The sequence below is a fragment of the Phasianus colchicus genome, chromosome Z (genome assembly GCF_987193195.1).
Source record: "Phasianus colchicus chromosome Z, bPhaCol1.hap1.1, whole genome shotgun sequence".
Taxonomy (NCBI): domain Eukaryota; kingdom Metazoa; phylum Chordata; class Aves; order Galliformes; family Phasianidae; genus Phasianus; species Phasianus colchicus.
The window spans coordinates 34,339,548-34,367,146 of record NC_143476.1 but is presented as its reverse complement, the minus strand read 5'-3'; the positions used below and the strand labels follow the sequence as shown (position 1 = coordinate 34,367,146).

The 27,599-nt window shown below is 51.7% G+C and overlaps 4 protein-coding genes across 7 annotated transcripts; all 4 read right to left on the bottom strand.

The window, feature by feature from the left end:
• Window positions 1–1,526: 1,526 nt before the first annotated feature.
• On the bottom strand, window positions 1,527–4,192 carry LOC149912828 (uncharacterized). Of its 2 annotated transcripts, XM_090130741.1 has the most exons (5): window positions 3,640–4,192; window positions 3,390–3,541; window positions 2,888–3,251; window positions 2,671–2,797; window positions 1,527–2,544 (listed from the first exon to the last, which is right to left on the bottom strand). In XM_090130741.1, exons 1-5 carry the CDS (start codon window positions 3,886–3,888, stop codon window positions 2,498–2,500), a joined length of 939 nt encoding a protein of 312 aa, XP_089986867.1. In that variant the 5' UTR covers window positions 3,889–4,192; the 3' UTR covers window positions 1,527–2,497. The 2 variants fall into 2 exon arrangements, with proteins under 2 accessions (XP_089986867.1, XP_089986866.1); XM_090130740.1 differs by having other exon boundaries at window positions 2,671–3,251.
• A 6,011-nt stretch (window positions 4,193–10,203) lies between these two features.
• On the bottom strand, window positions 10,204–13,065 carry LOC149912827 (Golgi-associated RAB2 interactor protein 6-like). The gene is made up of 4 exons (XM_090131880.1): window positions 10,744–13,065; window positions 10,494–10,645; window positions 10,279–10,355; window positions 10,204–10,241 (listed from the first exon to the last, which is right to left on the bottom strand). The coding sequence occupies exons 1-4, from the start codon at window positions 10,990–10,992 to the stop codon at window positions 10,204–10,206; spliced, it is 516 nt and encodes a 171-aa protein (XP_089988006.1). The 5' UTR covers window positions 10,993–13,065.
• A 2,439-nt stretch (window positions 13,066–15,504) lies between these two features.
• LOC149912826 (uncharacterized) lies at window positions 15,505–19,813 on the bottom strand. Of its 2 annotated transcripts, XM_090130733.1 has the most exons (5): window positions 17,848–19,813; window positions 17,598–17,749; window positions 17,096–17,459; window positions 16,879–17,005; window positions 15,506–16,752 (listed from the first exon to the last, which is right to left on the bottom strand). In XM_090130733.1, exons 1-5 carry the CDS (start codon window positions 18,094–18,096, stop codon window positions 16,706–16,708), a joined length of 939 nt encoding a protein of 312 aa, XP_089986859.1. In that variant the 5' UTR covers window positions 18,097–19,813; the 3' UTR covers window positions 15,506–16,705. The 2 variants fall into 2 exon arrangements, with proteins under 2 accessions (XP_089986858.1, XP_089986859.1); XM_090130732.1 differs by having other exon boundaries at window positions 15,505–16,752; window positions 16,879–17,459.
• Window positions 19,814–22,608: 2,795 nt separating this feature from the next.
• LOC149912825 (uncharacterized) lies at window positions 22,609–26,917 on the bottom strand. 2 transcript variants are annotated; one of them, XM_090130735.1, is made up of 5 exons: window positions 24,952–26,917; window positions 24,702–24,853; window positions 24,200–24,563; window positions 23,983–24,109; window positions 22,610–23,856 (listed from the first exon to the last, which is right to left on the bottom strand). In XM_090130735.1, the coding sequence occupies exons 1-5, from the start codon at window positions 25,198–25,200 to the stop codon at window positions 23,810–23,812; spliced, it is 939 nt and encodes a 312-aa protein (XP_089986861.1). In that variant the 5' UTR covers window positions 25,201–26,917; the 3' UTR covers window positions 22,610–23,809. The 2 variants fall into 2 exon arrangements, with proteins under 2 accessions (XP_089986860.1, XP_089986861.1); XM_090130734.1 differs by having other exon boundaries at window positions 22,609–23,856; window positions 23,983–24,563.
• Window positions 26,918–27,599: the final 682 nt, after the last annotated feature.

The following is a 27,599-nucleotide window of genomic DNA, read 5'->3' as shown; positions in this document are numbered from 1 at the left end:
TTGATTTAGTAGGTTGTGAGGTTTGCTGATTAGTTAACTAAGCTAAATTGCTTATTGTCTTAATACAGACAACAGGCAGTAATTTGGGATCTAAAAGTTGAATTTGGATCCAAACCTACAAATTATCTCAGCTGAACTTGACAGCCTCTGCTAGTTATTTACAAAAATAGAGATGACTACCCGAAAGGAAGATTGCAGGTGACATACATTAAGAACTGTAACTCACTTATCTGCTAGAGTAAGAAAGACAGATAAGTACTGTTGTATCAGTACAATTCACTGAAATACTCAAGTTCTGGAAATGCCTCTGCTTTCAAGGTGTCCAAAGCACACTTTGAAAGTGGACAGATTTTCAGTATTTTTAAATATTTAATGTCTAGTATGAGGCATTTCACATTTTCAAGTTATAATTCTGTTTGTAGAGTTGTACAAACATTTTTAAAAATGTTATCTAAAGTATATAAATATCTAAATCCTACTATAATGAGGCACAGGCCTTAACTTCAGTACATTTCAAGTCATCCATAAAGATACTCTGTTACTAAAACTATCATGCCTAGCACTAATTGTAGTGTTATCACAGAATCTCTTTGGGACCGCAGCTGCAGAGGAGGATGAAGATGCTCAGGGCTTTATCCAGCCAGGACTTGAAATCCTCCAAGGCTTGAGACAGCACAACCTCTCGGATTGTTATCCTGGAATTGCAGATGCCTGACCAAGTCATAGATACATAGCAGCTCAGAACCATGCCTAATACAGACAGAAGGCCCCCTGTGCAGAACTCCATGTACTAGAACTAAAAAGATAAAAATCACTTTTATTGTTCCAAAGGTCTTGGGTCTCATCAGCATTACTTGTATTCACAGCAGTGAGTACTGCTTGAAGCTGGCCTTAAAATGAGAGCAACAAGCACTGATAAGTGGGCTGGAATCGTGAGAAACTAAAAGCAAACTACAAATGCCTCATCCCCAGTCCAAATTCTCCTACCCCCTCCCTCCAAGCAGCATAGGGGAATAGGGGAATGAGGAGGGAGGGTTGTGGTCAGTTCATAAGGCCTCATCTCTGCCACCCACGGTCACTCGCTGCCCCCGCGCCACGTGGTTCCCTCCTACGGACGCCGTCGTTCCTGACCGGATCCCGCGTGGACTTCCCACAGGCTGCAGCTCCCCAAGCACTGCCCCAGCGCGGCTCCATACGCGGGGCCCCCCCTTCGGGCCCCGCTGCAGCGCGGTCCCCAGGGGCGGCAGCTCGCCCGGCCCTCCCGCCGCACCGCGGGCGGCTCTCCCCGGGCCGCGGCTCCGGCCCGGCGGTATCCGCATGCCGTGCCTCCCCCGGGCCGCATCCGCTGCGGCACCGGGAGCTGCTCCGTGGCCGCACGGGGAGATCTGCTCCGCGCGCTGCCCGCGGGCTGCAGGGAACTGTCTCATCCCGCTCAGTAGGTTTCAAGGGAGGTGAATCCTGAGTCGCGCCTCCCCGAGTCAGCAAGGGGTTGCTACCGTAATGGAGCCATCCAAGACCGAGAGGAATAATATACATCACTTTATTGAGAGTTTTCTCAACGACTGCTTGGAGGTAAAATTGGCTAACTGGCTGATTACGAGTAGTGCGTGTTACAGGCAAGACAATTTTAGGCAATGGCTGTTACAGAGAATGAAAGAATGAAAGAAGAGAGAGAAGATGGAGAGACAGCCAGACAGATGTATAAACACAGCAAAGCAAAGCCTTTCACTACTCCTCAATCCAGCAGTATCTTGTTGTCAGCTGTTGATCTTCAGTTGTGATGTGTTCTCAGTAGTGGTAGGTCGTCCAAGGTTGTGTTACTCAGTTGATGATGACTAACGAGGACAGAACAAACTCATAGTCCAAAGTGCCTGAGAGCCAGCTCCTTTGGAGTAACAGCTTCTGGCTTTGGGATTTTAGCAGGAACTCCTTTGTTCCCTCTTCCAGGCCTTGCAAATTTAAGCCTGCAGATAAGAGGAAGCAGGAAGACGCCTCTATTTTGCCTTCACGGGACACGGTGGTATCATCTCCCAGTCTCCTCTATCAAGTTCCTTTCATTTGCTCCGAGGCCAAGCGTCCAGCCAATAAACATGCCTCAGCCCTCCCTTTCGAAGGCAAGCGACTCCAAAGAAGTGCTTTCAAATGCGGAATTGTCCACCATGATGTCAACTGCCTCTTGTTGATTAGAGACAGTCCTTTCCAGTCTCAGGCAGTGGTCCACTGGTACCCGTGACTGCCAGGACGGATAAAACGTTCCCAACAACACTGGAGGCTCATCGGCAAGTGCTGTGGCCCCGGACATGACCTGCTTCCTTCAAACAGGCACATACCGCATGCACACAGTGCTGTGAGCATCATTGTGCGTGAGCTTGAGCACGGCCTCTAGTAATCCTTTCCAGAGACTGAGAGTCTCAAACGCAACAAGACACTCTTCTTGCCCACTCCATAGAGGCTGTGCTCAGTGTGCAGCACCTGCCATGGGAGTAGGCCTGGGACCTCAGTAACGTCTCCTCCATAGCGCCCATTTTCTGCCAAGGAGCCGTCCTGCAGAGAGTAGAGGAGCACATGTAGAGAGGATGCGGCATGGCCCCAAAGCATGGAGCCTGGCCCCAGGCATGAAGCCGGGTGGCTGCAGGAGGAAGATTCAGGCTCTGGGGGACAGGATCTCACCAGAGAAGAGCTTCTTCTCTCCAGCTAGCATCTCCCTTGCACTGGTTGCCAGGGGTTTGCAGGTGCCATTAAGATATATGTTGCTTCCATGTCTCGTGGCGCCTGCAGAAGTCTCATGGGGAACGTCCTGGGGAATAAGGGCAGCGTGACACTCAAGACTCCCGGCCTGTCTGAACCTTCTTCCCTGTGTTGGACTCACCCCTGTCTCAGTCCTCACCTCTGGTGTGCTGGAAGCAGGTGGGGCCTTGTCCGTCCCTGCTGTTTCTCCTGTTGTCAGCGTCTCACCCATAGACGGGTCCGTGGCAGGAACCTTGACTTCAGCCTCAACCTTGGCTTCTGTCACGCCCACGGAGCAGGCCTCCTCCCTGGGCACGGGCTCCTCTGCAGGTGTGAGGTGGACGCAAGGCTCCCCAGGGACAGGAAGCATGGTCACCAGCACAGCCCAGTGCAGAAAGAGCTCCTCAGCTCTGGGCCCAGGGAACAGCTGCAAGTACACCTTGCGGCCGCTGGGGAAGCGGAGCCGCAGGCAGTGCTGGAGGCGGCTGTACACTGTCAGCTTTACGCACTGCAGCGGCAGCAGCCTGTGGGGAAAGCCAGTCAGTAGCCAGTGAAGGTGACGGGCACCCTGAGTCAGGGAACACCCCACATCAGGGGACACTCCGCCTCCTGGGCTGCAACGCGTCCTGGGAGGGGATGCGGACTATGGGAACAAAGAATACCTGGCGAGCTCCAGCTCCTTGGCTGGGGAATCCGCAGGGACAGCCATTAAGATGACATTGGGCACCCCAATGGCAGGGCCAGTTTCGGCTACCCCCATGGTCACTACCTGTGCACGCTTAGCCACGTTCAGCACCTCTCCATGGCGGTTCACCTGCATGCATGGGGATCAGTTAGCCTTGGCCTCTTCGTGGGACACTCACCGCCCCTGAGGCCACAGCCCTACCCTCCGACCCCAGGCGCTCCACTCACCTGGAAGAAGTTGCTCTCCAAGACAAGGGTATTGCTCAGTAGGCCAAACTCGCCCTCCTGCAGAAGGCGCTGCAGGGGGCCTGCGGGCCAGGCTCCCTTAGCCCTCTGCACCTCCATCCCACACAGCTTGGTCCTACAGGAACCACCCACGCAATGCGCTTTCTCCTTGGTCTCTGGCCTAACCCTGGCCAGACAGCTCGCTGCTGTGTCCTGGGGTCGAACCGCAGCTCTGCCCCCGCACCACAGCATCCCTACTGGGGAATGACCCCGCTGCACCCTGCAGCGGTCTCTTATACCCAGTGAGGTAAGCTGTGACAGTCACTGCCTTTGTGACATCGGTGCCACGCCCAGGATGGCTCACACACTGGGCCGCCACTGTGCCAAACATGTCAGCAGTGCTGCACCAGTCCCACCCCCATTAATTGCCACTGAAGGTAATTCCACGGGTCTGCCCGGTAAAAACTTAGGAGGTGACACTCCGTGTTTTCTATCCACAACGTTTTAGGTACATCGGTGCAAGAGGTAGCGGAGTAGGCTTCCTAGAGCTGGTTGATGCTCCACGCTTGCCCGTGTTCAAAAGGCACCTCTATGAGCGCCTCTCATAATTTCATTTAGCTTTTTGTTCGCCATCTCGTGGTCAGGCAGTTGGACTTGATCAACTTTCCAGGTCCTTCCAACTGAGCTGTGCCATTCTGGCCTACTGTAATCGAGTCTAGTCATTTCTCACTGGTCATTTCTGAGCGTGTTTGCCAGTTTGGTCTTCAGACTGGAGCCCTTTTTCCTTTCTGCAGCCCCACTGGATAGGGGACGATATGCACAGTGATACTTGGTTCTATCGGTGCCTGTATCACAGGTTCACAGAATCACAGAATCACAAAATGGCCAAGGTTAGAAGGGACCTCCAGGATCATGAATCTCCAACCCCCCTGCCAAATGCAGGGCCACCAACCTCCCCATTTAATACCAGACCATGCTGCCCAGGGCCCCATCCAATCTGGCCGTGAACGCCCCTAGGGACGGGCAACTCTTCCAAGAGTTGACTCCCCTTCGATACTAAAAGGCTGCAGAGGGGTCACCCCGCAGCCTTCCTTTCTCCAGGCTGAACAAGCCCAGCTCCCTCAGCCTGTCTTCACAGGGGAGGTGCTCCAGTCCCCTGATCATCTTTGTGGCTCTCCTCCGAACCCTGTCCAACAGCTCCTTGTCTTTCTTGTACTGGGGGCTCCGGATCTGGACACAGTACTCCTCTGGCAGCAGATTCTGCTAGTGACTGGAGAGCACTTAAGCCTGAAGTCCCGATACTTGAGTGGTAGCTAGGACTCCTCCGATATGACAGGAGGAGGGAAAGGGATACCTACAAAATCCTCTTTAGTCTCTTCCTCCTTCCAAGTGGTTCTTTGGCTAAGCAAATCACAGCAGGGAGTGCTGAAGTTATTTTGCTTGATCTGTCAGTTTCTCCTGAGAGCGTTTCAAACTTCTGGTTTGAGATTCTCTTCTTTCTGGAATGAAATTGGAGTACCTTGGTGCCTGTGCTCTCCAAGGTATTCGTTAAATGCACTTTTTTCAACGTCAAAACCACCTTCTGTAGAAAACTGCTCAAAAGGAGTTTTTCAGCGTGTATTGCAGGGACTTTATCTGCTTTTACATACTAACAGCTTTGACTGGGCAGGGCCAGCTCGACTGGCATATCCCAGAATGCTTTCTAACCAGGTGGCTTTTGCTAAATGCGAGTCCTGATGTTTGGATGTCCCAGCACCCATTATTCTCAGTGTAGTTTTTAACAGTTCATTGTATCATTCAATTTTCCCATCAGTTGGTGCAAGGTAGGGGGTGTGATATACTCTCCCTCAGTGCCACGCTCTTTTGTCCATGTGTGTTTGAGGTTGTTTCAGAAATGAATCCTGTTGTCTGACTCAGCTCTTTTTGGGGTGCCATGTCACCACAAGACTTGCTTTTCCAGGACCAGGGTGCTATCTTGGATAACGGTACGTGGCGTGGGACAGGTTTCCAGCCATGTCATGGTTGTGTCCAGCCTTAAAAGCACATCGTGCTTGCCATGGTGAGTTTGTGAGAGTGTGATATAACCCAGCTGCTGGGCCTCCCCATATTTTTATTTCAGCCACCGTCCTTCAGGAGGCTTTATTCCTTGGCTTGCTTAATTGCACCACACGTTTCACATTCATGGATAACCTGTGCAATAGCGTCCACGGTCAAGCTCAGCCTTCAATCCAAAGCCCATCTGTATGTGGTATCTCTTCCTTGATGGCCGGAGGTATCGTGGCCCCACTGAGCTAGAAATAATTCAGCCTTACGTTGCCAGTTCAGATCTACCTGAGCCTCTGCAATCCTAGCTGCTCAATTCACCTGTTGGTTGTTTCACTATTCTTCACTGATATGTGAGCATCTATGCGGTACAGCTTTACGGCTGTGTTCTCTACCCGGGCAGCAGTGTCTTTTCACAGTGAAGCGGCCCAGATGGATCTGCCTCTGTGCTGCCAGTTGTTCTGCTTCCGTTCCTGTAACCAGCCCTGTAGGGCATTTGCCACCACTGTCCACAAATCAGAATAGAGGTAGAGTACTGTTAAGTTTTCTCTTCCAGTGGTATCCAAAGCCAGCTGGATGGCCTTCACTTCTGCAAAGCTGCTTGAATTACCTTCTCCTTCAGCAGTTTTTGCAACCTTTGTTTTGTAGGAAGCCATACAGCAACGTTCCACTTCCAATGCTTTCCCACAGCGCGACAGGACCCATCAGTGAACAAGGCATACTGCTTCTCGTTCTCTTACAGTTTATTGTACAGCAGGGCCTCTTCAGCACACATCACCTCCTCCTCTGGCGATATTCCGGAATCTGTGTCTTCAGGCCCATCCATGATCACTTCCAAGACTGCTGGATGACCAGGCTTTCCTGGTCAAGACCACTCAACAGTGGTCTTGCACCCGCTTGCTCCACTTAGCATCAGTTGCATGGTGTGTGGAGGAAACCATTCCTTTGGACATCCAGCCAAGTAGCGCAGGCAGTCGGGGTGACAAGAGGAGCAGTGTCTCAGTACCAAACTCGCCTTCCTGCAGAAGGCCCTGCAGGAGGCCTGCTGAGGGGGCCTTCACAATTGTGGGTTGGGCTGGGGAGAGCTGAGGGGAAGGAGGAGCAGCTCCCTGGAACAGAAGCCATAGTGGCAGCACTGAAGATGTAACAGCATGAAAGGTTCTCCGTAGTTGTGGCAGGAGAATGCTCACTTTTTTCAATGCATGCATGTTCATGCAGAGAAACTCTTCCTAAAGGGTAGTTTTACCAGTCAGATGTAGGTAAACAAAAGAGACAGAAAGATCCTAGATCTGACAAAATCAGACTGCCTCTTATGAAAGACTTCTTCAGAAACATGCAGATTTTCAATGAGAACAGGCTACTTCTGAGCTGCATCTTATTTACTAAGACTGCAATAAAGTCTCTCGTGATATCTAGCTGAGAAAGTTGATTTAGTAGGTTGTGAGGTTTGCTGATTAGTTAACTAAGCTAAATTGCTTATTGTCTTAATACAGACAACAGGCAGTAATTTGGGATCTAAAAGTTGAATTTGGATCCAAACCTACAAATTATCTCAGCTGAACTTGACAGCCTCTGCTAGTTATTTACAAAAATAGAGATGACTACCCGAAAGGAAGATTGCAGGTGACATACATTAAGAACTGTAACTCACTTATCTGCTAGAGTAAGAAAGACAGATAAGTACTGTTGTATCAGTACAATTCACTGAAATACTCAAGTTCTGGAAATGCCTCTGCTTTCAAGGTGTCCAAAGCACACTTTGAAAGTGGACAGATTTTCAGTATTTTTAAATATTTAATGTCTAGTATGAGGCATTTCACATTTTCAAGTTATAATTCTGTTTGTAGAGTTGTACAAACATTTTTAAAAATGTTATCTAAAGTATATAAATATCTAAATCCTACTATAATGAGGCACAGGCCTTAACTTCAGTACATTTCAAGTCATCCATAAAGATACTCTGTTACTAAAACTATCATGCCTAGCACTAATTGTAGTGTTATCACAGAATCTCTTTGGGACCGCAGCTGCAGAGGAGGATGAAGATGCTCAGGGCTTTATCCAGCCAGGACTTGAAATCCTCCAAGGCTTGAGACAGCACAACCTCTCGGATTGTTATCCTGGAATTGCAGATGCCTGACCAAGTCATAGATACATAGCAGCTCAGAACCATGCCTAATACAGACAGAAGGCCCCCTGTGCAGAACTCCATGTACTAGAACTAAAAAGATAAAAATCACTTTTATTGTTCCAAAGGTCTTGGGTCTCATCAGCATTACTTGTATTCACAGCAGTGAGTACTGCTTGAAGCTGGCCTTAAAATGAGAGCAACAAGCACTGATAAGTGGGCTGGAATCGTGAGAAACTAAAAGCAAACTACAAATGCCTCATCCCCAGTCCAAATTCTCCTACCCCCTCCCTCCAAGCAGCATAGGGGAATAGGGGAATGAGGAGGGAGGGTTGTGGTCAGTTCATAAGGCCTCATCTCTGCCACCCACGGTCACTCGCTGCCCCCGCGCCACGTGGTTCCCTCCTACGGACGCCGTCGTTCCTGACCGGATCCCGCGTGGACTTCCCACAGGCTGCAGCTCCCCAAGCACTGCCCCAGCGCGGCTCCATACGCGGGGCCCCCCCTTCGGGCCCCGCTGCAGCGCGGTCCCCAGGGGCGGCAGCTCGCCCGGCCCTCCCGCCGCACCGCGGGCGGCTCTCCCCGGGCCGCGGCTCCGGCCCGGCGGTATCCGCATGCCGTGCCTCCCCCGGGCCGCATCCGCTGCGGCACCGGGAGCTGCTCCGTGGCCGCACGGGGAGATCTGCTCCGCGCGCTGCCCGCGGGCTGCAGGGAACTGTCTCATCCCGCTCAGTAGGTTTCAAGGGAGGTGAATCCTGAGTCGCGCCTCCCCGAGTCAGCAAGGGGTTGCTACTGTAATGGAGCCATCCAAGACCGAGAGGAATAATATACATCACTTTATTGAGAGTTTTCTCAACGACTGCTTGGAGGTAAAATTGGCTAACTGGCTGATTACGAGTAGTGCGTGTTACAGGCAAGACAATTTTAGGCAATGGCTGTTACAGAGAATGAAAGAATGAAAGAAGAGAGAGAAGATGGAGAGACAGCCAGACAGATGTATAAACACAGCAAAGCAAAGCCTTTCACTACTCCTCAATCCAGCAGTATCTTGTTGTCAGCTGTTGATCTTCAGTTGTGATGTGTTCTCAGTAGTGGTAGGTCGTCCAAGGTTGTGTTACTCAGTTGATGATGACTAACGAGGACAGAACAAACTCATAGTCCAAAGTGCCTGAGAGCCAGCTCCTTTGGAGTAACAGCTTCTGGCTTTGGGATTTTAGCAGGAACTCCTTTGTTCCCTCTTCCAGGCCTTGCAAATTTAAGCCTGCAGATAAGAGGAAGCAGGAAGACGCCTCTATTTTGCCTTCACGGGACACGGTGGTATCATCTCCCAGTCTCCTCTATCAAGTTCCTTTCATTTGCTCCGAGGCCAAGCGTCCAGCCAATAAACATGCCTCAGCCCTCCCTTTCGAAGGCAAGCGACTCCAAAGAAGTGCTTTCAAATGCGGAATTGTCCACCATGATGTCAACTGCCTCTTGTTGATTAGAGACAGTCCTTTCCAGTCTCAGGCAGTGGTCCACTGGTACCCGTGACTGCCAGGACGGATAAAACGTTCCCAACAACACTGGAGGCTCATCGGCAAGTGCTGTGGCCCCGGACATGACCTGCTTCCTTCAAACAGGCACATACCGCATGCACACAGTGCTGTGAGCATCATTGTGCGTGAGCTTGAGCACGGCCTCTAGTAATCCTTTCCAGAGACTGAGAGTCTCAAACGCAACAAGACACTCTTCTTGCCCACTCCATAGAGGCTGTGCTCAGTGTGCAGCACCTGCCATGGGAGTAGGCCTGGGACCTCAGTAACGTCTCCTCCATAGCGCCCATTTTCTGCCAAGGAGCCGTCCTGCAGAGAGTAGAGGAGCACATGTAGAGAGGATGCGGCATGGCCCCAAAGCATGGAGCCTGGCCCCAGGCATGAAGCCGGGTGGCTGCAGGAGGAAGATTCAGGCTCTGGGGGACAGGATCTCACCAGAGAAGAGCTTCTTCTCTCCAGCTAGCATCTCCCTTGCACTGGTTGCCAGGGGTTTGCAGGTGCCATTAAGATATATGTTGCTTCCATGTCTCGTGGCGCCTGCAGAAGTCTCATGGGGAACGTCCTGGGGAATAAGGGCAGCGTGACACTCAAGACTCCCGGCCTGTCTGAACCTTCTTCCCTGTGTTGGACTCACCCCTGTCTCAGTCCTCACCTCTGGTGTGCTGGAAGCAGGTGGGGCCTTGTCCGTCCCTGCTGTTTCTCCTGTTGTCAGCGTCTCACCCATAGACGGGTCCGTGGCAGGAACCTTGACTTCAGCCTCAACCTTGGCTTCTGTCACGCCCACGGAGCAGGCCTCCTCCCTGGGCACGGGCTCCTCTGCAGGTGTGAGGTGGACGCAAGGCTCCCCAGGGACAGGAAGCATGGTCACCAGCACAGCCCAGTGCAGAAAGAGCTCCTCAGCTCTGGGCCCAGGGAACAGCTGCAAGTACACCTTGCAGCCGCTGGGGAAGCGGAGCCGCAGGCAGTGCTGGAGGCGGCTGTACACTGTCAGCTTTACGCACTGCAGCGGCAGCAGCCTGTGGGGAAAGCCAGTCAGTAGCCAGTGAAGGTGACGGGCACCCTGAGCCAGGGAACACCCCACATCAGGGGACACTCCGCCTCCTGGGCTGCAACGCGTCCTGGGAGGGGATGCGGACTATGGGAACAAAGAATACCTGGCGAGCTCCAGCTCCTTGGCTGGGGAATCCGCAGGGACAGCCATTAAGATGACATTGGGCACCCCAATGGCAGGGCCAGTTTCGGCTACCCCCATGGTCACTACCTGTGCACGCTTAGCCACGTTCAGCACCTCTCCATGGCGGTTCACCTGCATGCATGGGGATCAGTTAGCCTTGGCCTCTTCGTGGGACACTCACCGCCCCTGAGGCCACAGCCCTACCCTCCGACCCCAGGCGCTCCACTCACCTGGAAGAAGTTGCTCTCCAAGACAAGGGTATTGCTCAGTAGGCCAAACTCGCCCTCCTGCAGAAGGCGCTGCAGGGGGCCTGCGGGCCAGGCTCCCTTAGCCCTCTGCACCTCCATCCCACACAGCTTGGTCCTACAGGAACCACCCACGCAATGCGCTTTCTCCTTGGTCTCTGGCCTAACCCTGGCCAGACAGCTCGCTGCTGTGTCCTGGGGTCGAACCGCAGCTCTGCCCCCGCACCACAGCATCCCTACTGGGGAATGACCCCGCTGCACCCTGCAGCGGTCTCTTATACCCAGTGAGGTAAGCTGTGACAGTCACTGCCTTTGTGACATCGGTGCCACGCCCAGGATGGCTCACACACTGGGCCGCCACTGTGCCAAACATGTCAGCAGTGCTGCACCAGTCCCACCCCCATTAATTGCCACTGAAGGTAATTCCACGGGTCTGCCCGGTAAAAACTTAGGAGGTGACACTCCGTGTTTTCTATCCACAACGTTTTAGGTACATCGGTGCAAGAGGTAGCGGAGTAGGCTTCCTAGAGCTGGTTGATGCTCCACGCCTGCCCGTGTTCAAAAGGCACCTCTATGAGCGCCTCTCATAATTTCATTTAGCTTTTTGTTCGCCATCTCGTGGTCAGGCAGTTGGACTTGATCAACTTTCCAGGTCCTTCCAACTGAGCTGTGCCATTCTGGCCTACTGTAATCGAGTCTAGTCATTTCTCACTGGTCATTTCTGAGCGTGTTTGCCAGTTTGGTCTTCAGACTGGAGCCCTTTTTCCTTTCTGCAGCCCCACTGGATAGGGGACGATATGCACAGTGATACTTGGTTCTATCGGTGCCTGTATCACAGGTTCACAGAATCACAGAATCACAAAATGGCCAAGGTTAGAAGGGACCTCCAGGATCATGAATCTCCAACCCCCCTGCCAAATGCAGGGCCACCAACCTCCCCATTTAATACCAGACCATGCTGCCCAGGGCCCCATCCAATCTGGCCGTGAACGCCCCTAGGGACGGGCAACTCTTCCAAGAGTTGACTCCCCTTCGATACTAAAAGGCTGCAGAGGGGTCACCCCGCAGCCTTCCTTTCTCCAGGCTGAACAAGCCCAGCTCCCTCAGCCTGTCTTCACAGGGGAGGTGCTCCAGTCCCCTGATCATCTTTGTGGCTCTCCTCCGAACCCTGTCCAACAGCTCCTTGTCTTTCTTGTACTGGGGGCTCCGGATCTGGACACAGTACTCCTCTGGCAGCAGATTCTGCTAGTGACTAGAGAGCACTTAAGCCTGAAGTCCCGATACTTGAGTGGTAGCTAGGACTCCTCCGATATGACAGGAGGAGGGAAAGGGATACCTACAAAATCCTCTTTAGTCTCTTCCTCCTTCCAAGTGGTTCTTTGGCTAAGCAAATCACAGCAGGGAGTGCTGAAGTTATTTTGCTTGATCTGTCAGTTTCTCCTGAGAGCGTTTCAAACTTCTGGTTTGAGATTCTCTTCTTTCTGGAATGAAATTGGAGTACCTTGGTGCCTGTGCTCTCCAAGGTATTCGTTAAATGCACTTTTTTCAACGTCAAAACCACCTTCTGTAGAAAACTGCTCAAAAGGAGTTTTTCAGCGTGTATTGCAGGGACTTTATCTGCTTTTACATACTAACAGCTTTGACTGGGCAGGGCCAGCTCGACTGGCATATCCCAGAATGCTTTCTAACCAGGTGGCTTTTGCTAAATGCGAGTCCTGATGTTTGGATGTCCCAGCACCCATTATTCTCAGTGTAGTTTTTAACAGTTCATTGTATCATTCAATTTTCCCATCAGTTGGTGCAAGGTAGGGGGTGTGATATACTCTCCCTCAGTGCCACGCTCTTTTGTCCATGTGTGTTTGAGGTTGTTTCAGAAATGAATCCTGTTGTCTGACTCAGCTCTTTTTGGGGTGCCATGTCACCACAAGACTTGCTTTTCCAGGACCAGGGTGCTATCTTGGATAACGGTACGTGGCGTGGGACAGGTTTCCAGCCATGTCATGGTTGTGTCCAGCCTTAAAAGCACATCGTGCTTGCCATGGTGAGTTTGTGAGAGTGTGATATAACCCAGCTGCTGGGCCTCCCCATATTTTTATTTCAGCCACCGTCCTTCAGGAGGCTTTATTCCTTGGCTTGCTTAATTGCACCACACGTTTCACATTCATGGATAACCTGTGCAATAGCGTCCACGGTCAAGCTCAGCCTTCAATCCAAAGCCCATCTGTATGTGGTATCTCTTCCTTGATGGCCGGAGGTATCGTGGCCCCACTGAGCTAGAAATAATTCAGCCTTACGTTGCCAGTTCAGATCTACCAGAGCCTCTGCAATCCTAGCTGCTCAATTCACCTGTTGGTTGTTTCACTATTCTTCACTGATATGTGAGCATCTATGCGGTACAGCTTTACGGCTGTGTTCTCTACCCGGGCAGCAGTGTCTTTTCACAGTGAAGCGGCCCAGATGGATCTGCCTCTGTGCTGCCAGTTGTTCTGCTTCCGTTCCTGTAACCAGCCCTGTAGGGCATTTGCCACCACTGTCCACAAATCAGAATAGAGGTAGAGTACTGTTAAGTTTTCTCTTCCAGTGGTATCCAAAGCCAGCTGGATGGCCTTCACTTCTGCAAAGCTGCTTGAATTACCTTCTCCTTCAGCAGTTTTTGCAACCTTTGTTTTGTAGGAAGCCATACAGCAACGTTCCACTTCCAGTGCTTTCCCACAGCGCGACAGGACCCATCAGTGAACAAGGCATACTGCTTCTCGTTCTCTTACAGTTTATTGTACAGCAGGGCCTCTTCAGCACACATCACCTCCTCCTCTGGCGATATTCCGGAATCTGTGTCTTCAGGCCCATCCATGATCACTTCCAAGACTGCTGGATGACCAGGCTTTCCTGGTCAAGACCACTCAACAGTGGTCTTGCACCCGCTTGCTCCACTTAGCATCAGTTGCATGGTGTGTGGAGGAAACCATTCCTTTGGACATCCAGCCAAGTAGCGCAGGCAGTCGGGGTGACAAGAGGAGCAGTGTCTCAGTACCAAACTCGCCTTCCTGCAGAAGGCCCTGCAGGAGGCCTGCTGAGGGGGCCTTCACAATTGTGGGTTGGGCTGGGGAGAGCTGAGGGGAAGGAGGAGCAGCTCCCTGGAACAGAAGCCATAGTGGCAGCACTGAAGATGTAACAGCATGAAAGGTTCTCCGTAGTTGTGGCAGGAGAATGCTCACTTTTTTCAATGCATGCATGTTCATGCAGAGAAACTCTTCCTAAAGGGTAGTTTTACCAGTCAGATGTAGGTAAACAAAAGAGACAGAAAGATCCTAGATCTGACAAAATCAGACTGCCTCTTATGAAAGACTTCTTCAGAAACATGCAGATTTTCAATGAGAACAGGCTACTTCTGAGCTGCATCTTATTTACTAAGACTGCAATAAAGTCTCTCGTGATATCTAGCTGAGAAAGTTGATTTAGTAGGTTGTGAGGTTTGCTGATTAGTTAACTAAGCTAAATTGCTTATTGTCTTAATACAGACAACAGGCAGTAATTTGGGATCTAAAAGTTGAATTTGGATCCAAACCTACAAATTATCTCAGCTGAACTTGACAGCCTCTGCTAGTTATTTACAAAAATAGAGATGACTACCCGAAAGGAAGATTGCAGGTGACATACATTAAGAACTGTAACTCACTTATCTGCTAGAGTAAGAAAGACAGATAAGTACTGTTGTATCAGTACAATTCACTGAAATACTCAAGTTCTGGAAATGCCTCTGCTTTCAAGGTGTCCAAAGCACACTTTGAAAGTGGACAGATTTTCAGTATTTTTAAATATTTAATGTCTAGTATGAGGCATTTCACATTTTCAAGTTATAATTCTGTTTGTAGAGTTGTACAAACATTTTTAAAAATGTTATCTAAAGTATATAAATATCTAAATCCTACTATAATGAGGCACAGGCCTTAACTTCAGTACATTTCAAGTCATCCATAAAGATACTCTGTTACTAAAACTATCATGCCTAGCACTAATTGTAGTGTTATCACAGAATCTCTTTGGGACCGCAGCTGCAGAGGAGGATGAAGATGCTCAGGGCTTTATCCAGCCAGGACTTGAAATCCTCCAAGGCTTGAGACAGCACAACCTCTCGGATTGTTATCCTGGAATTGCAGATGCCTGACCAAGTCATAGATACATAGCAGCTCAGAACCATGCCTAATACAGACAGAAGGCCCCCTGTGCAGAACTCCATGTACTAGAACTAAAAAGATAAAAATCACTTTTATTGTTCCAAAGGTCTTGGGTCTCATCAGCATTACTTGTATTCACAGCAGTGAGTACTGCTTGAAGCTGGCCTTAAAATGAGAGCAACAAGCACTGATAAGTGGGCTGGAATCGTGAGAAACTAAAAGCAAACTACAAATGCCTCATCCCCAGTCCAAATTCTCCTACCCCCTCCCTCCAAGCAGCATAGGGGAATAGGGGAATGAGGAGGGAGGGTTGTGGTCAGTTCATAAGGCCTCATCTCTGCCACCCACGGTCACTCGCTGCCCCCGCGCCACGTGGTTCCCTCCTACGGACGCCGTCGTTCCTGACCGGATCCCGCGTGGACTTCCCACAGGCTGCAGCTCCCCAAGCACTGCCCCAGCGCGGCTCCATACGCGGGGCCCCCCCTTCGGGCCCCGCTGCAGCGCGGTCCCCAGGGGCGGCAGCTCGCCCGGCCCTCCCGCCGCACCGCGGGCGGCTCTCCCCGGGCCGCGGCTCCGGCCCGGCGGTATCCGCATGCCGTGCCTCCCCCGGGCCGCATCCGCTGCGGCACCGGGAGCTGCTCCGTGGCCGCACGGGGAGATCTGCTCCGCGCGCTGCCCGCGGGCTGCAGGGAACTGTCTCATCCCGCTCAGTAGGTTTCAAGGGAGGTGAATCCTGAGTCGCGCCTCCCCGAGTCAGCAAGGGGTTGCTACTGTAATGGAGCCATCCAAGACCGAGAGGAATAATATACATCACTTTATTGAGAGTTTTCTCAACGACTGCTTGGAGGTAAAATTGGCTAACTGGCTGATTACGAGTAGTGCGTGTTACAGGCAAGACAATTTTAGGCAATGGCTGTTACAGAGAATGAAAGAATGAAAGAAGAGAGAGAAGATGGAGAGACAGCCAGACAGATGTATAAACACAGCAAAGCAAAGCCTTTCACTACTCCTCAATCCAGCAGTATCTTGTTGTCAGCTGTTGATCTTCAGTTGTGATGTGTTCTCAGTAGTGGTAGGTCGTCCAAGGTTGTGTTACTCAGTTGATGATGACTAACGAGGACAGAACAAACTCATAGTCCAAAGTGCCTGAGAGCCAGCTCCTTTGGAGTAACAGCTTCTGGCTTTGGGATTTTAGCAGGAACTCCTTTGTTCCCTCTTCCAGGCCTTGCAAATTTAAGCCTGCAGATAAGAGGAAGCAGGAAGACGCCTCTATTTTGCCTTCACGGGACACGGTGGTATCATCTCCCAGTCTCCTCTATCAAGTTCCTTTCATTTGCTCCGAGGCCAAGCGTCCAGCCAATAAACATGCCTCAGCCCTCCCTTTCGAAGGCAAGCGACTCCAAAGAAGTGCTTTCAAATGCGGAATTGTCCACCATGATGTCAACTGCCTCTTGTTGATTAGAGACAGTCCTTTCCAGTCTCAGGCAGTGGTCCACTGGTACCCGTGACTGCCAGGACGGATAAAACGTTCCCAACAACACTGGAGGCTCATCGGCAAGTGCTGTGGCCCCGGACATGACCTGCTTCCTTCAAACAGGCACATACCGCATGCACACAGTGCTGTGAGCATCATTGTGCGTGAGCTTGAGCACGGCCTCTAGTAATCCTTTCCAGAGACTGAGAGTCTCAAACGCAACAAGACACTCTTCTTGCCCACTCCATAGAGGCTGTGCTCAGTGTGCAGCACCTGCCATGGGAGTAGGCCTGGGACCTCAGTAACGTCTCCTCCATAGCGCCCATTTTCTGCCAAGGAGCCGTCCTGCAGAGAGTAGAGGAGCACATGTAGAGAGGATGCGGCATGGCCCCAAAGCATGGAGCCTGGCCCCAGGCATGAAGCCGGGTGGCTGCAGGAGGAAGATTCAGGCTCTGGGGGACAGGATCTCACCAGAGAAGAGCTTCTTCTCTCCAGCTAGCATCTCCCTTGCACTGGTTGCCAGGGGTTTGCAGGTGCCATTAAGATATATGTTGCTTCCATGTCTCGTGGCGCCTGCAGAAGTCTCATGGGGAACGTCCTGGGGAATAAGGGCAGCGTGACACTCAAGACTCCCGGCCTGTCTGAACCTTCTTCCCTGTGTTGGACTCACCCCTGTCTCAGTCCTCACCTCTGGTGTGCTGGAAGCAGGTGGGGCCTTGTCCGTCCCTGCTGTTTCTCCTGTTGTCAGCGTCTCACCCATAGACGGGTCCGTGGCAGGAACCTTGACTTCAGCCTCAACCTTGGCTTCTGTCACGCCCACGGAGCAGGCCTCCTCCCTGGGCACGGGCTCCTCTGCAGGTGTGAGGTGGACGCAAGGCTCCCCAGGGACAGGAAGCATGGTCACCAGCACAGCCCAGTGCAGAAAGAGCTCCTCAGCTCTGGGCCCAGGGAACAGCTGCAAGTACACCTTGCGGCCGCTGGGGAAGCGGAGCCGCAGGCAGTGCTGGAGGCGGCTGTACACTGTCAGCTTTACGCACTGCAGCGGCAGCAGCCTGTGGGGAAAGCCAGTCAGTAGCCAGTGAAGGTGACGGGCACCCTGAGCCAGGGAACACCCCACATCAGGGGACACTCCGCCTCCTGGGCTGCAACGCGTCCTGGGAGGGGATGCGGACTATGGGAACAAAGAATACCTGGCGAGCTCCAGCTCCTTGGCTGGGGAATCCGCAGGGACAGCCATTAAGATGACATTGGGCACCCCAATGGCAGGGCCAGTTTCGGCTACCCCCATGGTCACTACCTGTGCACGCTTAGCCACGTTCAGCACCTCTCCATGGCGGTTCACCTGCATGCATGGGGATCAGTTAGCCTTGGCCTCTTCGTGGGACACTCACCGCCCCTGAGGCCACAGCCCTACCCTCCGACCCCAGGCGCTCCACTCACCTGGAAGAAGTTGCTCTCCAAGACAAGGGTATTGCTCAGTAGGCCAAACTCGCCCTCCTGCAGAAGGCGCTGCAGGGGGCCTGCGGGCCAGGCTCCCTTAGCCCTCTGCACCTCCATCCCACACAGCTTGGTCCTACAGGAACCACCCACGCAATGCGCTTTCTCCTTGGTCTCTGGCCTAACCCTGGCCAGACAGCTCGCTGCTGTGTCCTGGGGTCGAACCGCAGCTCTGCCCCCGCACCACAGCATCCCTACTGGGGAATGACCCCGCTGCACCCTGCAGCGGTCTCTTATACCCAGTGAGGTAAGCTGTGACAGTCACTGCCTTTGTGACATCGGTGCCACGCCCAGGATGGCTCACACACTGGGCCGCCACTGTGCCAAACATGTCAGCAGTGCTGCACCAGTCCCACCCCCATTAATTGCCACTGAAGGTAATTCCACGGGTCTGCCCGGTAAAAACTTAGGAGGTGACACTCCGTGTTTTCTATCCACAACGTTTTAGGTACATCGGTGCAAGAGGTAGCGGAGTAGGCTTCCTAGAGCTGGTTGATGCTCCACGCCTGCCCGTGTTCAAAAGGCACCTCTATGAGCGCCTCTCATAATTTCATTTAGCTTTTTGTTCGCCATCTCGTGGTCAGGCAGTTGGACTTGATCAACTTTCCAGGTCCTTCCAACTGAGCTGTGCCATTCTGGCCTACTGTAATCGAGTCTAGTCATTTCTCACTGGTCATTTCTGAGCGTGTTTGCCAGTTTGGTCTTCAGACTGGAGCCCTTTTTCCTTTCTGCAGCCCCACTGGATAGGGGACGATATGCACAGTGATACTTGGTTCTATCGGTGCCTGTATCACAGGTTCACAGAATCACAGAATCACAAAATGGCCAAGGTTAGAAGGGACCTCCAGGATCATGAATCTCCAACCCCCCTGCCAAATGCAGGGCCACCAACCTCCCCATTTAATACCAGACCATGCTGCCCAGGGCCCCATCCAATCTGGCCGTGAACGCCCCTAGGGACGGGCAACTCTTCCAAGAGTTGACTCCCCTTCGATACTAAAAGGCTGCAGAGGGGTCACCCCGCAGCCTTCCTTTCTCCAGGCTGAACAAGCCCAGCTCCCTCAGCCTGTCTTCACAGGGGAGGTGCTCCAGTCCCCTGATCATCTTTGTGGCTCTCCTCCGAACCCTGTCCAACAGCTCCTTGTCTTTCTTGTACTGGGGGCTCCGGATCTGGACACAGTACTCCTCTGGCAGCAGATTCTGCTAGTGACTAGAGAGCACTTAAGCCTGAAGTCCCGATACTTGAGTGGTAGCTAGGACTCCTCCGATATGACAGGAGGAGGGAAAGGGATACCTACAAAATCCTCTTTAGTCTCTTCCTCCTTCCAAGTGGTTCTTTGGCTAAGCAAATCACAGCAGGGAGTGCTGAAGTTATTTTGCTTGATCTGTCAGTTTCTCCTGAGAGCGTTTCAAACTTCTGGTTTGAGATTCTCTTCTTTCTGGAATGAAATTGGAGTACCTTGGTGCCTGTGCTCTCCAAGGTATTCGTTAAATGCACTTTTTTCAACGTCAAAACCACCTTCTGTAGAAAACTGCTCAAAAGGAGTTTTTCAGCGTGTATTGCAGGGACTTTATCTGCTTTTACATACTAACAGCTTTGACTGGGCAGGGCCAGCTCGACTGGCATATCCCAGAATGCTTTCTAACCAGGTGGCTTTTGCTAAATGCGAGTCCTGATGTTTGGATGTCCCAGCACCCATTATTCTCAGTGTAGTTTTTAACAGTTCATTGTATCATTCAATTTTCCCATCAGTTGGTGCAAGGTAGGGGGTGTGATATACTCTCCCTCAGTGCCACGCTCTTTTGTCCATGTGTGTTTGAGGTTGTTTCAGAAATGAATCCTGTTGTCTGACTCAGCTCTTTTTGGGGTGCCATGTCACCACAAGACTTGCTTTTCCAGGACCAGGGTGCTATCTTGGATAACGGTACGTGGCGTGGGACAGGTTTCCAGCCATGTCATGGTTGTGTCCAGCCTTAAAAGCACATCGTGCTTGCCATGGTGAGTTTGTGAGAGTGTGATATAACCCAGCTGCTGGGCCTCCCCATATTTTTATTTCAGCCACCGTCCTTCAGGAGGCTTTATTCCTTGGCTTGCTTAATTGCACCACACGTTTCACATTCATGGATAACCTGTGCAATAGCGTCCACGGTCAAGCTCAGCCTTCAATCCAAAGCCCATCTGTATGTGGTATCTCTTCCTTGATGGCCGGAGGTATCGTGGCCCCACTGAGCTAGAAATAATTCAGCCTTACGTTGCCAGTTCAGATCTACCTGAGCCTCTGCAATCCTAGCTGCTCAATTCACCTGTTGGTTGTTTCACTATTCTTCACTGATATGTGAGCATCTATGCGGTACAGCTTTACGGCTGTGTTCTCTACCCGGGCAGCAGTGTCTTTTCACAGTGAAGCGGCCCAGATGGATCTGCCTCTGTGCTGCCAGTTGTTCTGCTTCCGTTCCTGTAACCAGCCCTGTAGGGCATTTGCCACCACTGTCCACAAATCAGAATAGAGGTAGAGTACTGTTAAGTTTTCTCTTCCAGTGGTATCCAAAGCCAGCTGGATGGCCTTCACTTCTGCAAAGCTGCTTGAATTACCTTCTCCTTCAGCAGTTTTTGCAACCTTTGTTTTGTAGGAAGCCATACAGCAACGTTCCACTTCCAATGCTTTCCCACAGCGCGACAGGACCCATCAGTGAACAAGGCATACTGCTTCTCGTTCTCTTACAGTTTATTGTACAGCAGGGCCTCTTCAGCACACATCACCTCCTCCTCTGGCGATATTCCGGAATCTGTGTCTTCAGGCCCATCCATGATCACTTCCAAGACTGCTGGATGACCAGGCTTTCCTGGTCAAGACCACTCAACAGTGGTCTTGCACCCGCTTGCTCCACTTAGCATCAGTTGCATGGTGTGTGGAGGAAACCATTCCTTTGGACATCCAGCCAAGTAGCGCAGGCAGTCGGGGTGACAAGAGGAGCAGTGTCTCAGTACCAAACTCGCCTTCCTGCAGAAGGCCCTGCAGGAGGCCTGCTGAGGGGGCCTTCACAATTGTGGGTTGGGCTGGGGAGAGCTGAGGGGAAGGAGGAGCAGCTCCCTGGAACAGAAGCCATAGTGGCAGCACTGAAGATGTAACAGCATGAAAGGTTCTCCGTAGTTGTGGCAGGAGAATGCTCACTTTTTTCAATGCATGCATGTTCATGCAGAGAAACTCTTCCTAAAGGGTAGTTTTACCAGTCAGATGTAGGTAAACAAAAGAGACAGAAAGATCCTAGATCTGACAAAATCAGACTGCCTCTTATGAAAGACTTCTTCAGAAACATGCAGATTTTCAATGAGAACAGGCTACTTCTGAGCTGCATCTTATTTACTAAGACTGCAATAAAGTCTCTCGTGATATCTAGCTGAGAAAGTTGATTTAGTAGGTTGTGAGGTTTGCTGATTAGTTAACTAAGCTAAATTGCTTATTGTCTTAATACAGACAACAGGCAGTAATTTGGGATCTAAAAGTTGAATTTGGATCCAAACCTACAAATTATCTCAGCTGAACTTGACAGCCTCTGCTAGTTATTTACAAAAATAGAGATGACTACCCGAAAGGAAGATTGCAGGTGACATACATTAAGAACTGTAACTCACTTATCTGCTAGAGTAAGAAAGACAGATAAGTACTGTTGTATCAGTACAATTCACTGAAATACTCAAGTTCTGGAAATGCCTCTGCTTTCAAGGTGTCCAAAGCACACTTTGAAAGTGGACAGATTTTCAGTATTTTTAAATATTTAATGTCTAGTATGAGGCATTTCACATTTTCAAGTTATAATTCTGTTTGTAGAGTTGTACAAACATTTTTAAAAATGTTATCTAAAGTATATAAATATCTAAATCCTACTATAATGAGGCACAGGCCTTAACTTCAGTACATTTCAAGTCATCCATAAAGATACTCTGTTACTAAAACTATCATGCCTAGCACTAATTGTAGTGTTATCACAGAATCTCTTTGGGACCGCAGCTGCAGAGGAGGATGAAGATGCTCAGGGCTTTATCCAGCCAGGACTTGAAATCCTCCAAGGCTTGAGACAGCACAACCTCTCGGATTGTTATCCTGGAATTGCAGATGCCTGACCAAGTCATAGATACATAGCAGCTCAGAACCATGCCTAATACAGACAGAAGGCCCCCTGTGCAGAACTCCATGTACTAGAACTAAAAAGATAAAAATCACTTTTATTGTTCCAAAGGTCTTGGGTCTCATCAGCATTACTTGTATTCACAGCAGTGAGTACTGCTTGAAGCTGGCCTTAAAATGAGAGCAACAAGCACTGATAAGTGGGCTGGAATCGTGAGAAACTAAAAGCAAACTACAAATGCCTCATCCCCAGTCCAAATTCTCCTACCCCCTCCCTCCAAGCAGCATAGGGGAATAGGGGAATGAGGAGGGAGGGTTGTGGTCAGTTCATAAGGCCTCATCTCTGCCACCCACGGTCACTCGCTGCCCCCGCGCCACGTGGTTCCCTCCTACGGACGCCGTCGTTCCTGACCGGATCCCGCGTGGACTTCCCACAGGCTGCAGCTCCCCAAGCACTGCCCCAGCGCGGCTCCATACGCGGGGCCCCCCCTTCGGGCCCCGCTGCAGCGCGGTCCCCAGGGGCGGCAGCTCGCCCGGCCCTCCCGCCGCACCGCGGGCGGCTCTCCCCGGGCCGCGGCTCCGGCCCGGCGGTATCCGCATGCCGTGCCTCCCCCGGGCCGCATCCGCTGCGGCACCGGGAGCTGCTCCGTGGCCGCACGGGGAGATCTGCTCCGCGCGCTGCCCGCGGGCTGCAGGGAACTGTCTCATCCCGCTCAGTAGGTTTCAAGGGAGGTGAATCCTGAGTCGCGCCTCCCCGAGTCAGCAAGGGGTTGCTACTGTAATGGAGCCATCCAAGACCGAGAGGAATAATATACATCACTTTATTGAGAGTTTTCTCAACGACTGCTTGGAGGTAAAATTGGCTAACTGGCTGATTACGAGTAGTGCGTGTTACAGGCAAGACAATTTTAGGCAATGGCTGTTACAGAGAATGAAAGAATGAAAGAAGAGAGAGAAGATGGAGAGACAGCCAGACAGATGTATAAACACAGCAAAGCAAAGCCTTTCACTACTCCTCAATCCAGCAGTATCTTGTTGTCAGCTGTTGATCTTCAGTTGTGATGTGTTCTCAGTAGTGGTAGGTCGTCCAAGGTTGTGTTACTCAGTTGATGATGACTAACGAGGACAGAACAAACTCATAGTCCAAAGTGCCTGAGAGCCAGCTCCTTTGGAGTAACAGCTTCTGGCTTTGGGATTTTAGCAGGAACTCCTTTGTTCCCTCTTCCAGGCCTTGCAAATTTAAGCCTGCAGATAAGAGGAAGCAGGAAGACGCCTCTATTTTGCCTTCACGGGACACGGTGGTATCATCTCCCAGTCTCCTCTATCAAGTTCCTTTCATTTGCTCCGAGGCCAAGCGTCCAGCCAATAAACATGCCTCAGCCCTCCCTTTCGAAGGCAAGCGACTCCAAAGAAGTGCTTTCAAATGCGGAATTGTCCACCATGATGTCAACTGCCTCTTGTTGATTAGAGACAGTCCTTTCCAGTCTCAGGCAGTGGTCCACTGGTACCCGTGACTGCCAGGACGGATAAAACGTTCCCAACAACACTGGAGGCTCATCGGCAAGTGCTGTGGCCCCGGACATGACCTGCTTCCTTCAAACAGGCACATACCGCATGCACACAGTGCTGTGAGCATCATTGTGCGTGAGCTTGAGCACGGCCTCTAGTAATCCTTTCCAGAGACTGAGAGTCTCAAACGCAACAAGACACTCTTCTTGCCCACTCCATAGAGGCTGTGCTCAGTGTGCAGCACCTGCCATGGGAGTAGGCCTGGGACCTCAGTAACGTCTCCTCCATAGCGCCCATTTTCTGCCAAGGAGCCGTCCTGCAGAGAGTAGAGGAGCACATGTAGAGAGGATGCGGCATGGCCCCAAAGCATGGAGCCTGGCCCCAGGCATGAAGCCGGGTGGCTGCAGGAGGAAGATTCAGGCTCTGGGGGACAGGATCTCACCAGAGAAGAGCTTCTTCTCTCCAGCTAGCATCTCCCTTGCACTGGTTGCCAGGGGTTTGCAGGTGCCATTAAGATATATGTTGCTTCCATGTCTCGTGGCGCCTGCAGAAGTCTCATGGGGAACGTCCTGGGGAATAAGGGCAGCGTGACACTCAAGACTCCCGGCCTGTCTGAACCTTCTTCCCTGTGTTGGACTCACCCCTGTCTCAGTCCTCACCTCTGGTGTGCTGGAAGCAGGTGGGGCCTTGTCCGTCCCTGCTGTTTCTCCTGTTGTCAGCGTCTCACCCATAGACGGGTCCGTGGCAGGAACCTTGACTTCAGCCTCAACCTTGGCTTCTGTCACGCCCACGGAGCAGGCCTCCTCCCTGGGCACGGGCTCCTCTGCAGGTGTGAGGTGGACGCAAGGCTCCCCAGGGACAGGAAGCATGGTCACCAGCACAGCCCAGTGCAGAAAGAGCTCCTCAGCTCTGGGCCCAGGGAACAGCTGCAAGTACACCTTGCGGCCGCTGGGGAAGCGGAGCCGCAGGCAGTGCTGGAGGCGGCTGTACACTGTCAGCTTTACGCACTGCAGCGGCAGCAGCCTGTGGGGAAAGCCAGTCAGTAGCCAGTGAAGGTGACGGGCACCCTGAGCCAGGGAACACCCCACATCAGGGGACACTCCGCCTCCTGGGCTGCAACGCGTCCTGGGAGGGGATGCGGACTATGGGAACAAAGAATACCTGGCGAGCTCCAGCTCCTTGGCTGGGGAATCCGCAGGGACAGCCATTAAGATGACATTGGGCACCCCAATGGCAGGGCCAGTTTCGGCTACCCCCATGGTCACTACCTGTGCACGCTTAGCCACGTTCAGCACCTCTCCATGGCGGTTCACCTGCATGCATGGGGATCAGTTAGCCTTGGCCTCTTCGTGGGACACTCACCGCCCCTGAGGCCACAGCCCTACCCTCCGACCCCAGGCGCTCCACTCACCTGGAAGAAGTTGCTCTCCAAGACAAGGGTATTGCTCAGTAGGCCAAACTCGCCCTCCTGCAGAAGGCGCTGCAGGGGGCCTGCGGGCCAGGCTCCCTTAGCCCTCTGCACCTCCATCCCACACAGCTTGGTCCTACAGGAACCACCCACGCAATGCGCTTTCTCCTTGGTCTCTGGCCTAACCCTGGCCAGACAGCTCGCTGCTGTGTCCTGGGGTCGAACCGCAGCTCTGCCCCCGCACCACAGCATCCCTACTGGGGAATGACCCCGCTGCACCCTGCAGCGGTCTCTTATACCCAGTGAGGTAAGCTGTGACAGTCACTGCCTTTGTGACATCGGTGCCACGCCCAGGATGGCTCACACACTGGGCCGCCACTGTGCCAAACATGTCAGCAGTGCTGCACCAGTCCCACCCCCATTAATTGCCACTGAAGGTAATTCCACGGGTCTGCCCGGTAAAAACTTAGGAGGTGACACTCCGTGTTTTCTATCCACAACGTTTTAGGTACATCGGTGCAAGAGGTAGCGGAGTAGGCTTCCTAGAGCTGGTTGATGCTCCACGCCTGCCCGTGTTCAAAAGGCACCTCTATGAGCGCCTCTCATAATTTCATTTAGCTTTTTGTTCGCCATCTCGTGGTCAGGCAGTTGGACTTGATCAACTTTCCAGGTCCTTCCAACTGAGCTGTGCCATTCTGGCCTACTGTAATCGAGTCTAGTCATTTCTCACTGGTCATTTCTGAGCGTGTTTGCCAGTTTGGTCTTCAGACTGGAGCCCTTTTTCCTTTCTGCAGCCCCACTGGATAGGGGACGATATGCACAGTGATACTTGGTTCTATCGGTGCCTGTATCACAGGTTCACAGAATCACAGAATCACAAAATGGCCAAGGTTAGAAGGGACCTCCAGGATCATGAATCTCCAACCCCCCTGCCAAATGCAGGGCCACCAACCTCCCCATTTAATACCAGACCATGCTGCCCAGGGCCCCATCCAATCTGGCCGTGAACGCCCCTAGGGACGGGCAACTCTTCCAAGAGTTGACTCCCCTTCGATACTAAAAGGCTGCAGAGGGGTCACCCCGCAGCCTTCCTTTCTCCAGGCTGAACAAGCCCAGCTCCCTCAGCCTGTCTTCACAGGGGAGGTGCTCCAGTCCCCTGATCATCTTTGTGGCTCTCCTCCGAACCCTGTCCAACAGCTCCTTGTCTTTCTTGTACTGGGGGCTCCGGATCTGGACACAGTACTCCTCTGGCAGCAGATTCTGCTAGTGACTAGAGAGCACTTAAGCCTGAAGTCCCGATACTTGAGTGGTAGCTAGGACTCCTCCGATATGACAGGAGGAGGGAAAGGGATACCTACAAAATCCTCTTTAGTCTCTTCCTCCTTCCAAGTGGTTCTTTGGCTAAGCAAATCACAGCAGGGAGTGCTGAAGTTATTTTGCTTGATCTGTCAGTTTCTCCTGAGAGCGTTTCAAACTTCTGGTTTGAGATTCTCTTCTTTCTGGAATGAAATTGGAGTACCTTGGTGCCTGTGCTCTCCAAGGTATTCGTTAAATGCACTTTTTTCAACGTCAAAACCACCTTCTGTAGAAAACTGCTCAAAAGGAGTTTTTCAGCGTGTATTGCAGGGACTTTATCTGCTTTTACATACTAACAGCTTTGACTGGGCAGGGCCAGCTCGACTGGCATATCCCAGAATGCTTTCTAACCAGGTGGCTTTTGCTAAATGCGAGTCCTGATGTTTGGATGTCCCAGCACCCATTATTCTCAGTGTAGTTTTTAACAGTTCATTGTATCATTCAATTTTCCCATCAGTTGGTGCAAGGTAGGGGGTGTGATATACTCTCCCTCAGTGCCACGCTCTTTTGTCCATGTGTGTTTGAGGTTGTTTCAGAAATGAATCCTGTTGTCTGACTCAGCTCTTTTTGGGGTGCCATGTCACCACAAGACTTGCTTTTCCAGGACCAGGGTGCTATCTTGGATAACGGTACGTGGCGTGGGACAGGTTTCCAGCCATGTCATGGTTGTGTCCAGCCTTAAAAGCACATCGTGCTTGCCATGGTGAGTTTGTGAGAGTGTGATATAACCCAGCTGCTGGGCCTCCCCATATTTTTATTTCAGCCACCGTCCTTCAGGAGGCTTTATTCCTTGGCTTGCTTAATTGCACCACACGTTTCACATTCATGGATAACCTGTGCAATAGCGTCCACGGTCAAGCTCAGCCTTCAATCCAAAGCCCATCTGTATGTGGTATCTCTTCCTTGATGGCCGGAGGTATCGTGGCCCCACTGAGCTAGAAATAATTCAGCCTTACGTTGCCAGTTCAGATCTACCTGAGCCTCTGCAATCCTAGCTGCTCAATTCACCTGTTGGTTGTTTCACTATTCTTCACTGATATGTGAGCATCTATGCGGTACAGCTTTACGGCTGTGTTCTCTACCCGGGCAGCAGTGTCTTTTCACAGTGAAGCGGCCCAGATGGATCTGCCTCTGTGCTGCCAGTTGTTCTGCTTCCGTTCCTGTAACCAGCCCTGTAGGGCATTTGCCACCACTGTCCACAAATCAGAATAGAGGTAGAGTACTGTTAAGTTTTCTCTTCCAGTGGTATCCAAAGCCAGCTGGATGGCCTTCACTTCTGCAAAGCTGCTTGAATT

Coding starts and splice junctions, on each gene's coding strand:
- LOC149912828 (XM_090130740.1), bottom strand. CDS start 3,888: ATGCTGTGGTGCGGGGGCAGAGCTGCGGTTCGACCCCAGGACACAGCA. Junction 3,542..3,639: donor TGGAGAGCAACTTCTTCCAG/GTGAGTGGAGCG, acceptor CCATGCATGCAG/GTGAACCGCCATGGAGAGGT. Junction 2,545..2,670: donor AGAGAAGAAGCTCTTCTCTG/GTGAGATCCTGT, acceptor TACTCTCTGCAG/GACGGCTCCTTGGCAGAAAA.
- LOC149912827 (XM_090131880.1), bottom strand. CDS start 10,992: ATGCTGTGGTGCGGGGGCAGAGCTGCGGTTCGACCCCAGGACACAGCA. Junction 10,646..10,743: donor TGGAGAGCAACTTCTTCCAG/GTGAGTGGAGCG, acceptor CCATGCATGCAG/GTGAACCGCCATGGAGAGGT. Junction 10,356..10,493: donor AAGGAGCTGGAGCTCGCCAG/GTATTCTTTGTT, acceptor CTTTCCCCACAG/GCTGCTGCCGCTGCAGTGCG.
- LOC149912826 (XM_090130732.1), bottom strand. CDS start 18,096: ATGCTGTGGTGCGGGGGCAGAGCTGCGGTTCGACCCCAGGACACAGCA. Junction 17,750..17,847: donor TGGAGAGCAACTTCTTCCAG/GTGAGTGGAGCG, acceptor CCATGCATGCAG/GTGAACCGCCATGGAGAGGT. Junction 17,460..17,597: donor AAGGAGCTGGAGCTCGCCAG/GTATTCTTTGTT, acceptor CTTTCCCCACAG/GCTGCTGCCGCTGCAGTGCG.
- LOC149912825 (XM_090130734.1), bottom strand. CDS start 25,200: ATGCTGTGGTGCGGGGGCAGAGCTGCGGTTCGACCCCAGGACACAGCA. Junction 24,564..24,701: donor AAGGAGCTGGAGCTCGCCAG/GTATTCTTTGTT, acceptor CTTTCCCCACAG/GCTGCTGCCGCTGCAGTGCG. Junction 23,857..23,982: donor AGAGAAGAAGCTCTTCTCTG/GTGAGATCCTGT, acceptor TACTCTCTGCAG/GACGGCTCCTTGGCAGAAAA.